Below are 14509 nucleotides of genomic sequence, written 5' to 3'. Positions count from 1 at the left end.
TATTCCTACCTCGAGAAACTTGTAATTGAACAGAGGGTCTAACACATTTCTCATATAAAGCTGGAGACGTTTAGTTTAGGTGATTTTACAGCTAACTAGCTACTTCACATGCTGATATTGATTGTGTGTAGCTAGGTTTGCTAGCTAGCTACCTTGCCAGCCCATAGAGAGAGAATTGCAATGTGGGTTTTGTAGTCAACTTGAGCTGCAACAGATTTCCACAACAGTTTTCACATGTTGCTACCAACCTTATTAGAACGAAAAAATGAAACATTTGTTCACCCAAAAATATTGTTCTCACATATTAGTGTTAGGTAACACTGTAAATTATAGGAATGAGTGGTTTTGGGTGGATTATTCATTTAAGTGCCTAATACAGTAACAGGGTTGACCTTAACAGGGTTGACAACTGTAACAAAGGGATTTAAATCATCCATAAATCCCCTTGTGACGGGGGAATGAAAGCTTGTTTTGTGCAACCAGGAAGGGCTTTACAATGATGGTGAAAACTTGATGAGAAGGCACAGAGTTGTCAAAAGCATTTATTCATATTAAAAAATCTGTCTGTTATGCATATGCTGATAAATATAAAATATATTACATATATATGCAATGTGCTCTCACTCCACATGATGGCGCCAGGTACCAACGAAGATTGTTGGTAGTGCACACACAATCAATGAATGAACACAGTCAAGTGGCTACAGAGAAGCCTTTACAGGAATGGCCCCATGGGCAAAATGACTTTGACCCCTGGTCTAAAGGCTCTCTCTGTCAATCATGATGAAGACCACTGAATATGGGCATGATTTAGAGTGTAGTAGGCCTATGAAGCAAAAGCCCTGTTGAGTCATGTTGCTTTGACCCTATTTGTGCAGTGGTATAGGGTTCAGCTTCATGAATGGCATAAATGATTATTAGAATTCAAGGCACACTTAACCAGCATGGCTACCACAGCATTCTGCAGCGATACGCCATCCCATCTGGTTTAGGTTTAGTGGGACTATCATTTGTTTTTCAACAGGACAATGACTCAACACACCTCCAGGCTGTGTAAGGGCTATTTTACCAAGCAGGAGAGTGATGGAGTGCTGCATCAGATGACCTGACTTCCACAATCCCCCGACCTCAACCCAATTTGAGATGGTTTGGGATGAGTCGGACGGCAGAGTGAAGGAAAAGCAGCTAACAAGTGCTCAGCATATGTGGGAACTCCTTCAAGACTGTTGGAAAAGCATTCCAGGTGAAGCTGGTTGAGAGAATGCCAAGAGTGTGCAAAGCTGTCATCAAGGCAAAGGGTGGCAAATTAAAGAATCTCAAATATAAAATATATTTTGATTTGTTAAACACTTTTTTGGTTTCTACATGATTCCATATGTCTTATTTCTAAGTTTTGATGTCTTCATTATTATTCTACAATGTGAGAAATAGTACAAATAAAGAAAAACCCTTGAATGAGTAGGTGTGTCCAAACTTTTGATTGGTACTGTACATCAAGGTCTAACAGCCCTTGCTTTCTGGTCGTCATCTTGGCACTTTCCTCAAAAATAATGAACAGAGAGTTTTCAGATTAATGACTCAACAGTGTAGTGGATGTTTACGCAATGGGTGGCACTGTTTATTTTATTTTTCCCTGTGCATAAAAGCGCACAGATGGCACGGGCCTTTCAGTATGAACACTGCATTATGAACAGTATCCCATTGCAGTAAATTTCCTAAGTTTATCTGTAAGTCCCGAGTTATCTACGTACAAAACACAGAAACAGAGAAACACACACACACACAGGCCTATGTCCCTATGTGACTATCTAACAAAGCTGCCTGGAAAAATAACTATACTGTTGCCTAATCCACGACCACGCTTGAACGTTGGCTAATGCGACAGTTCACTTGCCCCACTAACCTACATCAAGGTCAGGACGTGTTGATATATTTAGACAGCCTTTGCTTTCTGATCGGCGTCTTGGCACTTTCCTCAAATAGAATTAACTGAGGTTTCAGATTAATGGCTCAATAGTGTAGTGAAAGTGTTTCAACAAAAGGTGGCGCTGTTTATTTCGTTTTTCCTCGTGTGTAAAAGCGCACAGATGGCACGCATCTTTCAGTATGGACACTGCATTATGAGCGGTATCCCATTGCAGTCAAGTAATTTGCCTATCATGGGTTATCTACATACAAAACCGAGTCGTTCAATGTCGGAACTTGTGAGTACCTTACAAAAATGTGACGGTTAAAACACATTGTGTGTGTGTGTTACGTGCGTCCGTGTTTATATTTGTTCGTTTCATCTGTTTGTTTGTTTCAGATACCGTAATACCAACATATATATAAAATCCTTCCATTGCCGAAATAGCTCCATATTTATTAAAAATGACAATCTGTTTTAGGCTTATAATAATAAATAAATAAATTATGAGGTAATGAAGTGTAAAATTATAATGTAGAAATTGATATTTGGGGTTAAAAGGTGTCACTACTGTATTCTAGTGCTTTTTATTGTAACCATAGGAAAGTCTTCCTCTCTCCATCCTGCGCTATGCTTTCCTTCCAGATAGTTTTAGCAGCGGTGTATAATCCCTTGCGTCCTGTTGGTGGAACTCCCCACGTGGTTTCAACTCCTGTATAAAAACTTTCCGTGTGCGGTGGGCTCCGTGTTGTGATTGCAAAGGAGAAAATTGTAAAGATAGCAGCATCTCTTTCAGGACGCAGAGTCGTCCCATACACAAGCGCATAAGGTAGTCTACTCAAACTCACCAGTAGACAAACAAGACAGTGATCTAGGGATGAGTTGGGTATGAATTGGATTGCAATTTAGTTGGATTCCTAAAGTTGCGTTTATAGGAGTGATTTTAATGTAAAGGCAGTGGTAACCTCATATTCGGGACTTCACATCAGACGTTTCGCCTCCTGATCGACGGATACAAAGCCCGCGTACCGGTGAGATACTAAATGTGGTTTGCAAAGGTTATGGAATGTAATAATTCGTTTTGTTAAGTTTGAAGTAATGGCATGCCAGACGCGGTAGTGCCATTCAGTTAGCCTCCAACACACTGTGATCATTTCGAATTCGCCGGTCAAGAACGCCGGTCAAGAACCAACACCTCTGGAATTGTGCTTTAGAGGAGAACTGGACTGTAGTGCACTTCACAAAAAGGACCCAAGCTTTACAGGGCTCGAGAGGAAGCAAATAAGAAAATATGGAATAATCAATTTGCTCTTGACAGCAACCTCTTTGGAATACAAAAACCACATGGACTGTTTTGGATTACCCTAACGTGTGCATCAATCATAGTTCCATGTGTAAACTATTCCCGGTGGCCCAGGGGTGGATATTTACCGGGATGGAAAACTTGTGAAGTAGCCTAACCCTCTTTCTTTGCTCTCTGTATTCAATAACCAAAATTCTTCCTCTCCAGCGTGCTTGGGAATTCCAGTCTCAAAAAGAGAAAATGAGAAGATATAATCTCACATTGGCTTGTTTAATGGCTTGCATACTTTCCATCCGCTGTACTTTGGGCACAACGGTTACGGGTACGGGCACAACTGGGGCAGAGACTCAAACCGTCGCCCAGGAGTCGTGCGCTTCGTGCGGAATGCCGGAGGCGTCAGAAAGGGTGGATATAGACTTATTGGAAGCAGTCAAGAGGCACATCTTGAACAGGCTACAAATGAGAGAAAGACCCAACATCACTCATCCTATCCCGAAAGCGGCGATGGTGACAGCGCTGAGGCGGCTTCACGCCGGTAAACTACGAGAAGACGGAAGGGTTGAGATCCCCAACCTTGATGGACAGGCTGCCTACAGTAACGAGGTGCAAGAGACGTCGGAGATAATCAGCTTCGCAGAATCAGGTAGCCTAATTATCAATAATCAGAGCATTTATCTAACTCTCATTTCTCTCCCTTTATTTTCCTGAGTCATGACTACATTTCAAAAGGTGTAGTAGTAGCATTTAGCACGTTTTCCACTCCGAGGATTCGAGGAATTACTATTCATATCAGGACAGCCATAATTGCGCAGGCTACAACCCTACATAATCACGATATAATTGCCTCATAAACGAGATCGAATGCCTCATCTGATGGGATTTAGTGGGTTTCGTAAAGTTCTCAACCCAGATATGTGTAGTCTATTATAGCCAATGCCTTTAATTTTCGTTTTCTGTTTCAAAGATACTATTTCCTTAAAATTCAAGTGCTTTACAACTGTCTTTCACTAAGTCAACATGACGCATAACATTATTCAACTTGCATGCATTCATTAATTTATTCATTCATTCATTCATTCATTCAACAACTCATTATAGAATCAAACCTTAAATGACCCCCATGTGTTGTCTAGGGAATAGTAAAGAACCCTGAGTCCCATTTCAGCAGTAAAACGTGCTTAGGCATAGAGCTCTATTTTAAGGGAAAACCCCCTCAATTGGCCATTTATCGAACTTTCTAAAAATGTGTATGTAGCTAAGTCTTAAGGGTCCAAAGAGAAACCCCTCCTTTCCCCCTTCATGTACACACAAACATACACACACACACACACACACACACACACACACACACACACACACACAGAGAGAGCGAGACACACAGAGAGACACACACACACACACTCAAATATATTGTCTGTTAACAACTGAAACCAATAATTGCCAGGTTAGTGCGGTGAGAACATAATATTTTTAGATGTTTGTTTGTTTAGCAGTGAAAGCATACCATTAAGAAACAAAGTGAGATGCCGGTCCCACAGTGCAATGCTGTAGCACACAGTATACATTCAGCCTGGATGGGTTCCTAGCTGTCGCCCTCCAATAGGAACAATGGCGATTCTAGCATGTAAATCTTGGTGGGGAAAACATTTTTATTGTGGGATGCATGCCAACAAAGCCACTAAACAACACAATACTAAACAATACATTAATTGCACTATAATGGTGACAAACGGTGCCCACAAACTGTTAGGGCCTACATAAAGCTGTCCCAACAGCAGAGTCCCAACAGCAGTCCCAACACCTTACCACTGCTACACCTGGCTATCAGCGGAGCCTTGTCTGGCAGTGAAACAGTTCATTCAGCCTCATTTACTGCCTTTAAAAAAACATAGCTGATATGGCTGACTTGCTTAAACAAATGTGGTTTCTACTGACAATTGAGATGTACAAACTATGGCATAAGGGGACGACAAGCAGATAAGAGGCAATCCGAAATTTCGATTAAGACATTAATGAGCGAGCCAGGACAGACGTAGTCAAAATAACTATTTGGTCAGCACTTTTGAAATGTACAGCAACAGAATTCAGAACATGGGCCGTTCTTACAGTGTTCTCCCTGTACACCAAGTCAGAACCGTAGGATAAATAAAGGGGGCATATAAGCAGACAATGAAAGCTCTTACAATATTCGATGATTACATTTCTCAAAAACAGGTTATAGGCTACACATGCACCACTGAGTCAGAACAGTAGGCGAAATTAAGAGGTGAAAATATACAAAATTATTAGGGTGAGGTACATGGGCTACTAACAGCTTACTACACAACAGTCACTTAGTATTACTTTCTTAGTTACAGTATACATATCTCCCTGGCATATTACATCATTTATGCAGCAGCATATAAGACATTTTTGGACTCATCTTGATGTGATGTGCTCACTTGAACAGGAAGGTGGCGCGGCGGTCCTTCGTGGGCAAATTTTGTCATCAAAGAAAGAGAAAGAGGCCGGATTTACAATTCTGAGTTGGATGACCGTTCAAAACATATTTTCCCAGTCTGAGCTCATTTATTCCCGACTTCCCAGTTGCAATGCTTGCAGTTAGCCACTGTCACCGATTCCTTCCAAACCACTCATTGTTGAATTTGCGATTTCCAACTTGTTGTGTGATGTTTACGTTTTATCTATAATTTCTCTTCGTTATTTCTCTTCATATGACAAGGATTAAAAAGGATTTGCCAGTAGATTGTCGACTTGATTCATGATGATGACTGCTAGCTAAGATTATGAAAGTAAGATGTTGACATGATCAGTCCAATCAAAGCTACTGTACATATAACGTGATTTGACATCATTATATCTGTGGCGAATGACATTGAGCCTTCTTGGAAGGGCACTTCTAATGTAACTCTATGGCAGGACCCAAAGGGCTTGAATTTTCGATGTCTACCCTTACTAAGGACTTATACTTGGCGGTGACATAGTGTCCCCATGAGTGACAGAACACTGAGACAATCACGGCGCAATGCTCCTATTTTCTGCTGGTTTACCCCACCACCACAGAAAGCACTGAGCTAGGCTGAAACACCTGCATTGTGGAGCTGCTTTACTCAAGAAAACCAAAAAGAGACCATGTTTGTATGCAGCTTTATTAAGTCAATGATATATTCATTTTTTTACATTGTTTGCAAACTGATATGTGACACGTATTAATGCCAAAATAAGATGCAAAACAGGCAAGGCAAAAAAAAAAAAATTATATATATATATATATATTTTTTTTGCTAAAATGTGGGGCTCAAAACAGGTGGGGCTCTGCCCCACCTGCCCTGAATGACGGGTCGCCACTGAATAGGAATGATGTGAGCACACTCATGACAAGGGAACAAAAGCAAGGCAATTATTGGGAGAGCACTGTGCATTCTTGCTAAACCCAATATGTCAACATTCAGAACAAAAAGCATGAGAAAACAAAAGAAAACGCTCAGAATAATGCATGAGACATTTGAGTCGCCGGTCGTGGGTTCGGGGGATGGAGAGATGGAGGAGGGGGGAGGGGGTGTATGGTGTGCCCATATCTCAGTTTTCTAAAGAATGCTTTTGTCATATAAAGGTTCATCCAACCAGGCCTCTTTGCTTTTTTCCATTATACACGATACCTTTGAGCCTTTGTGCAGCATTGTGCCATGGAACTGGCTTTGCTCCCTGCTCTCTAGACCCCCTCTGCCTTCAGGCCAGCTGGCACTCACCCCCAGAGCCCAGGCTGCCAGCAAGGGCATGGAGAGAGGGACAAGGCCCCTAGATCGGCCTGGAGAGAGGCAGCTAGACCAGGCCCAGGCACAGGCCGGGACCCAAGCAGAGGGACTTTAATGATGATGTCACTGTCAAAGATCAAGGTGTGTAGGTAGGGGCCTATGGGAGTTTCTGGTGCGCATTACTGGATGGCTGGTAGGGGCCTAGGGAAGTTTGTGGTGGGCGTTACAGAATGGCTGGTAGGGACCTAGGGGAGTTTGTGGTGGACATTACTGGATGGCTGGTAGGGACCTAGGGGGAGTTTGTGGTGGACATTACTGGATGGCTGGTAGGGACCTAGGAGAGTTTGTGGTGGACATTACTGGATGGCTTGTAGGGACCTAGGGGGAGTTTGTGGTGGGCATTACTGGATGTCTGCAAAGTATCAGGCAAAAAAGTGTTGTATGAAGGTGTGGGACGCTGTCCTCTCTAGAGCGAGCCAGCTATAGCTCTTATCTCTTAGTCAGCATTCAGTCTCATGACCGCCTAGCAGAGCAGAGGCTGAGGCTTGCTGCCAAGGTTCCAGGTAAGGAACAGTGCCAACCACCCATCTCTTATGACACAGTCCCGCGTACCCTCGCTTTGGTGGAGGGATTCAATGTCCCGTAACCACGGGAGCGGAGCGGAGTGCAGGGGGAGATGTGTGCATCTCGATTGTCGTTGGTATAGCCGCTTGGACCTGTTGAACTCCCTGTGACTCCGGTCCAAGACACAAATGAGGACTTCATTATTGGATGTCATTAACTCTGGCCCAGTCCTTGGGTTGTGTCCCAAATGGCACCCTATTCCCTAAATAGTACACCAATTTTGACCAGAGCTTTATATAGGGAATAGGGTGCCATTTGGGATGTTGCCCTCACAGGCCTATAGGGCTGGCTGCTTGGTTTACTCTGGTACAGTCTTTCATGAAGACACGTCAATCATGCCCTGTCTGAAGCTGCTCCAGGCCGCTCCACACACACACTCAATCCAAGTGTGTGTGTGTGTGTGTCAGGTGCTCTGACTGACTGTAGATTCACCCCTTGCTCATACATCATTATGCATGTGTAACTGATTTTCAAAGCTTTTATTAAACCATCAAGAGTTAAGCTTTTTAAGTACAACTTCAAACTCACTCCTCCACCACTACCAGCAAAGCAGCTTACTAACTACTGGCCAAAAGTCCAGCTCTATGGGGCTTTATGGGGCTCTATGGGGCTCTCTGGGGCTCACCCTGACCTGCTCTGCTCTTTTCCCCTCTCCTCTCCTATTTCCCTGTGTGGGAATTGCTGGAGTGCTGAGCTGAGCGCTGTGCTCCAGCAGCCTAAGGGATGCCTGTCAGAGCCGTGTGTGTGTTTGTGTGTGTCTGACTGCGAGGCAAGGCTCATGTCAGCACAACGTTGCTCCGCGGCATTTGGTCTCTGTCGACACAGACTTTGAGTAATGAGCATAGCACCCTGCTACATGCATGCGTACACACACACACACACACACACACACACACACACACACACACACACACACACTGCCTGTCGGCCTGTCTGTCTGTCTGTCTGCATGTCTGTCTGCCTGTCTGTCTGTCTGTCTGTCTTCCTGCCTGCCTGTTTGTCTGGCTACCTGGCCTGCCTGACCTGCCTGCCTGTCTGCTTACCAATTTCTTTGCCTGCCTGCCTGCCTGCCTGTTTGTCTGCCTGCCTGTCTAACTACCTGCCTACCTACCTAACTGCCTACTAGGGCTAGGAATTGCCAGTGATCTCACAATACGATATCATCACGATACTTAGGTGCCAATACGATATGTATTGCAATTCTCACGATTCAAATGATTTTATATGTATTGTGACTCAATACTGCGATTTTATTGCGATTTGATGTTCCAGACATTCAGTATTGCTCGCTATACAGTATGTCTGCTGCAGAGAAACATGAGAGAGCATGAGAAAATGAGTTATGATCAGTCATGTAAACAAAATGGCTGAAAACATGTTGGCTTACTATTTAAAATGAAGATGGAGAAGAAGCTATAGGATGAAAAATACCATCGTTTTGGCGCAGGTCCAGCCAACTAGCGTTAGCTAATGCTACCTAGCAAAAATAAATAAATACATATTTTTTACAAATCAATACTTGGAGTCAAAGTAATGATATAAATAGTCCCATTTCCCCCCCATCACTACTGCCTACCTGTCTGCCTGCCTATTTATCTGCTTGCCTGCCTGTTGTCCGTCCGTGTCTCTGTCTGTCTGTCTGTCTGTCTGTCTGTCTGTCTGTCTGTCTGTCTGTCTGTCTGTCTGTCTGTCTGTCTGTCTGTCTGTCTGTCTGTCTGTCTGTCTGTCTGTCTGTCTGTCTGTCTGTCTGTCTGTCTGTCTGTCTGTCTGTCTGTCTGTCTGTCTGTCTGTCTGTCTGTCTGTCTGTCTGTCTCTCTCTCTCTCTCTCTCTCTCTCTCTCTCTCTCTCTCTCTCTCTCTCTCTCTCTCTCTCTCTCTCTCTCTCTCTCTTTCTCCCTGCCTGCCTTTTTGTCTGCCTGATTGCCCACCTGCCTACCTATCTACCTGCCTGTCTGCCTGCCCTGTTGTTGTGTTGGTGCCACAGGTGGGGACACGCTTAGGCAGCTGTAGCTCCAGCAGTGCTAGCTCCATCCAGAGAGAGAGAGGCCAACCCAGATATCACCCTCACCTCCCCTCCCCTGCCCTAACCCTGCCTGGCCCAGGAGCACATTGACCCCAGTCACACTCAGTCAGGCAGCACACCTCCTTGTTTAACTGGTCTCCTCCGTAACCTCCTCCCTCACCTCACCTCCTTCCTGAACTCACCTCCCTAAAGCCTGGTTCAAGGACTGGCTATGTGTTTTTGTGGGATTTTAGAAAAGCAAAGAAAAGGTAAATAGTTTAAGTGTTTTCTAGCATGATGATTCTCAATCCACTTCAGCATCCAGTTTAATGTGGCCTAACATATTGGTCATAAAAAAAATATATGTATTTTTTTCACAGATGGGATATAGGGGTAAAGCTACAGATACACTCCACCGCATTTTTTTACAAGATCATATGACCATGCTTCAGTCCAGACTGTAGTATCTTTGTTGTTAGAGATTCAGACTGCCATCTTTCTCCACTCAGCACTTCATTGCCTTACACACAGTGTCACTCAGGGCACAAATAGAGAAACACCCTGGCCTAGGATCGCCCCTGCTGATCACTGGGAGCTGTTGAGGCAAGCAGCAAGGCATGGTAGGAAATGAGGCAAGGATAGATACTCCTGTCCTCGGACCATGACAGCAGTTAAATCAGGTGAAAACTGTTATTGAACCAATACCTTTACATCTACACGTCAGATGCATACTTTTCTTCTTACATTCTTGAGACTGCACCCTGAGGGTTCGGTATCAATATGCCTTGTTCTTTTGTTGTTGCCACAGGGATGGTTGTTTACACTGTATGTGTTTGTGTGAGTGTGTGTGCGTGCATGCGTGCATGTGCGTGGTGTGTGTGTGTGTGGTACTTTGGCTCCCAGCTGACATACTGTAGCACGAGGCAGAACTAGTCTGAACAGGTCTGTGTGAAATTAATTTAAAGTCACTGTTATTGGAGTACGCTGTAGGCACAGGGTCGCTTTAAAAAGGACCATCTTTGGTGGCCAGCTGTTGACACCAACTCACGCTAATCAGTTTGCAAACAAAGTAATTTAGCCGCTTCAACATGTGCTCAGCCGAAGACGATCCTGGCTAACTCTTAAACAGAACCTTCTCGGTTTTCACAGTAATTTGGAAGACATCATTAGGCTTAAGAAAATATATGGCCGACCCCAAACCCCATTATGCCTTAGACATTTCGAATCTCTTCATTGTTTCATTTTAGAAAGTGGCCAGTGTCATGTAAATGGCTTTTATTTTTGCCTCATCATGCTTTTGGTTAGGAGGGCCACGCGCTCAATGCCAGGCTGCAGCGCGGCTGTCTCCTAATACCTCACTGGGGTCTTTGTGCTGTCAGTCTCAAAGGCTCCGGGTAGCTCAGGGGTTTTCACAGCAGTGCCTCACAAACACACAAACACACACACAGCACCTCACAGCGAACTCAATGAACCCCCCGGGGCCCGGGCCTTGTCCCACCCCCCTCCCCTCCTCCGTTCCCCCTCTTCTCTTCTCCTCCATTCCCCTTCTCTCCTCTATCTCTGGCTCTGTCGCTTGTCTTCACAATCAGACCTGAGGCCAACTGGGCCTGCTCCCAGAACTGGGCTGTCAGGAGAAACAGCCTATAAGGAACTAGGCTAATGTCATGTGATGTGTAAAAAAGAAAGTGGTGGAAGAGAGCAGAGACAGAACTGACTGAACTGCTCCCTCTCTGGCTACCTGCTTTGGGCACCTTGTGGATGTTTGTCCACTTCTTTCTCCCTCTTAAAAATGACACTCAGATGTAGTGTTACATAACTTTCATTCACAGAGACACCCACAGAGACACAAGTTGGAAAACTATGCGTTAAACTTTGAGAATTTTGTCAACTTTTCTAACCTGCTCTTAAAAATCATGTCAGTTTATTCTCTTGATCCTTGACTGTACAGCAGAGATCATTAACTAGATTCAGCTTCGGGATGATTTTTTTCTTGACCGGATGGCCAGGGGGCCGGAACATAATTACAAATAATTTGTAGACTGCAAATTGACCGCAAGAAGCCCAAAAAGATATAATATTTGACTAAAACTATAATAATTTCAAACTTACAGTTGAAGTCGGAAGTTTACATACACTTAGGTTGGAGTCATTAAAACTAGTTTTTCAACCACTCCACAACTTTTTTGTTAACAAACTATAGTTTTGGCAAGTCGGTTAGGACAAGTAATTATTCCAACAATTGTTTACAGACAGATTCTTTCACTTATAATTCACTGTATCACAATTCCAGTGGGTCAGAAGTTTACATACACTAAGTGGACTATGCATTTAAACAGCTTGGAAAATTCCAGAAAATTATGTCATGGCTTTAGAAGCTTCTGATAGGCTAATTGACATTATTTGAGTCAATTGGAGGTGTACCTGTGGATGTATTTCAAGGCCTACCTTCAAACTCAGTGCCTCTTTGCTTGACATCATGGGAAAATCAAAATAAATCAGCCAAGACCTCAGAAAACAAATTGTAGACCTCCACAATTCTGATTCATCCTTGGGAGCAATTTCCAAACACTTGAAGGTACCACGTTCATCTGTACAAACAATAGTACGCAAGTATAAACACCAAGGGACCACGCAGCCATCATACCGCTCAGGAAGGAGACGCGTTCTGTCTCCTAGAGATGAACGTACTTTGGTGTGAAAAGTGCAAATCAATCCCAGAACAACAGCAACGGACCTTGTGAAGATGCTGGAGGAAACAGGTACAAAAGTATCTATATCCACAGTATGGCAGCATCATGCTGTGGGGGTGCTTTGCTGCAGGAGGGACTGGTGCACTTCACAATATAGATAGCATCATGAGGAAGGAAAATTATGTGGATATATTGAAGCAACATCTCAAGACATCAGTCAGGAAGTTAAAGCTTGGTCGCAAATGGGTCTTCCAAATGGACAATGACCCCAAGCATACTTCCAAAGTTGTGGCAAAATGGCTTAAGGACAACAAAGTCAAGGTATTGGAGTGGCCAACACAAAGCCCTGATCTCAATCCTATATAACATTTGTGGGCAGAACTGAAAAAGCGTGTGCGAGCAAGGAGGCCTACAAACTTGACTCAGTTATACCAGCTCTGTCAGGAGGAATGGGCCAAAATTCACCCAACTTATTGTGGGAAGCTTGTGGAAGGATACCCGAAACGTTTGACCCAAGTTAAACAATTTAAAGGCAATGCTACCAAATACTAATTGAGTGTATGTAAACTTCTGACCCACTGGGAATGTGATGAAAGAAATAAAAGCTGAAATAAACAATTTTCTCTACTATTTCACATTCTTAAAATAAAGTGGTGATCCTAACTGACTTAAGACAGTGAATTTTTACTAGGATTAAATGTCAGGAATTGTGAAAAACTACGTTTAAATGTATTTGGCTAAGGTGTATGTAAACTTCCGGCTTCAACTGTAGCTTACATTTGTATACAATCATATTATTATGTGTGGGAATACTTTGGAACAGATTTCCAAAATTAAAATCACTTGGCGCTGATTTGCTGGTGTTTTTACAGTCTTTTATGTCCAATAATTATATATATTTTTTTGTGCTCACAAAACTTGGGGGGCCAAATAGTTGGGGAACCGTGCTGTAAAGTATAGATCACTATATATCACTAAACCCACATTTCCCTCTCTTCTTTTCTTGATCAGATGAGCTGGCTTCATCTCAAGCCTCTAAGTCCAGCCTCTACTTCCTCATCTCCAGTGAAGGGAACCAGAACCTGTATGTGTCTCAGGCCAACCTGTGGCTCTACTTCAGGCTGCTGCCCACCGGCTCCGAGAAAGGGCATCGACGAAAAGTCACAGTTAAGATCCACTACAAGGAGGCAGGGACTGGGACTGCAGGTGGAGCCGGGGGAGGAACAGGGCCAGGGGGAGGAGGTCGGTGGACCCTGGTGGAGAAACGTGTGGACCTTAAGCGCAGCGGCTGGCACACCTTCCCCCTGTCAGAGGCCGTGAGGGCTGTGTTTGGTAAGGGCGGCCGGCGACAGGACCTTGAGGTGCACTGCGAAGGCTGTGAGGCGTCCAACGTGGTTCCTATCTTAGTCGACCCAGCGGACCCCTCACACAGGCCCTTCCTGGTGGTCCGGGCGCGGCAGGTGGAAGGGAAGCACCGCATCAGGAAGAGGGGGCTGGAGTGTGACGGGAGCAGTGGAGGCCTGTGCTGCAGGCAGCAGTTCTACATAGACTTCCGCCTCATTGGCTGGAACGACTGGATCATCGCACCTGCGGGTTACTACGGTAACTACTGTGAGGGGAGCTGCCCGGCGTACATGGCGGGGGTACCGGGGTCAGCATCGTCGTTCCACACGGCGGTGGTCAACCAGTACCGGATGAGGGGCATGAGCCCCGGCTCGGTCAACTCCTGTTGTATCCCCACCAAGCTCAGCACCATGTCTATGCTGTACTTCGACGATGAGTACAACATAGTAAAACGAGACGTGCCCAATATGATAGTGGAAGAGTGTGGCTGTGCCTGAGACTGTCTGTGACTTTTTAAACTTTGAACTTTGAAAGTCAAATCAAACGACTATAGTTAAAAAGTATTGTACAAAATGACCTTTTTGTACTATACACATATATACAGTGGGGAAAAAAAGTATTTAGTCAGCCACCAATTGTGCAAGTTCTCCCACTTAAAAAGATGAGAGAGGCCTGTAATTTTCATCATAGGTACACGTCAACTATGACAGACAAAATGAGAAAAAAAAATCCGGAAAATCACATTGTAGGATTTTTAATGAATTTATTGGCATATGATGGTGGAAAATAAGTATTTGGTCAATAACAAAAGTTTCTCAATACTTTGTTATATACCCTTTGTTGGCAATGACACAGGTCAAACGTTTTCTGTAAGTCTTCACAAGGT

General features: G+C 44.1%; 1 protein-coding gene across 1 annotated transcript; it reads left to right on the top strand.

Annotated features, from left to right (window-relative positions):
- The first annotated feature begins 2669 nt into the window (after positions 1–2669).
- Positions 2670–14224, top strand: LOC121536319 (inhibin beta B chain). The gene is made up of 2 exons (XM_041843595.2): positions 2670–3852; positions 13291–14224. The coding sequence occupies exons 1-2, from the start codon at positions 3450–3452 to the stop codon at positions 14118–14120; spliced, it is 1233 nt and encodes a 410-aa protein (XP_041699529.2). The 5' UTR covers positions 2670–3449; the 3' UTR covers positions 14121–14224.
- The last annotated feature ends 285 nt before the right edge of the window (positions 14225–14509 follow it).

Source organism: Coregonus clupeaformis, chromosome 23 (assembly GCF_020615455.1).
Source record: "Coregonus clupeaformis isolate EN_2021a chromosome 23, ASM2061545v1, whole genome shotgun sequence".
In the NCBI taxonomy this organism is placed as follows: Eukaryota; Metazoa; Chordata; class Actinopteri; order Salmoniformes; family Salmonidae; genus Coregonus; species Coregonus clupeaformis.
This window is presented reverse-complemented; position numbering and strand designations above follow the sequence as displayed.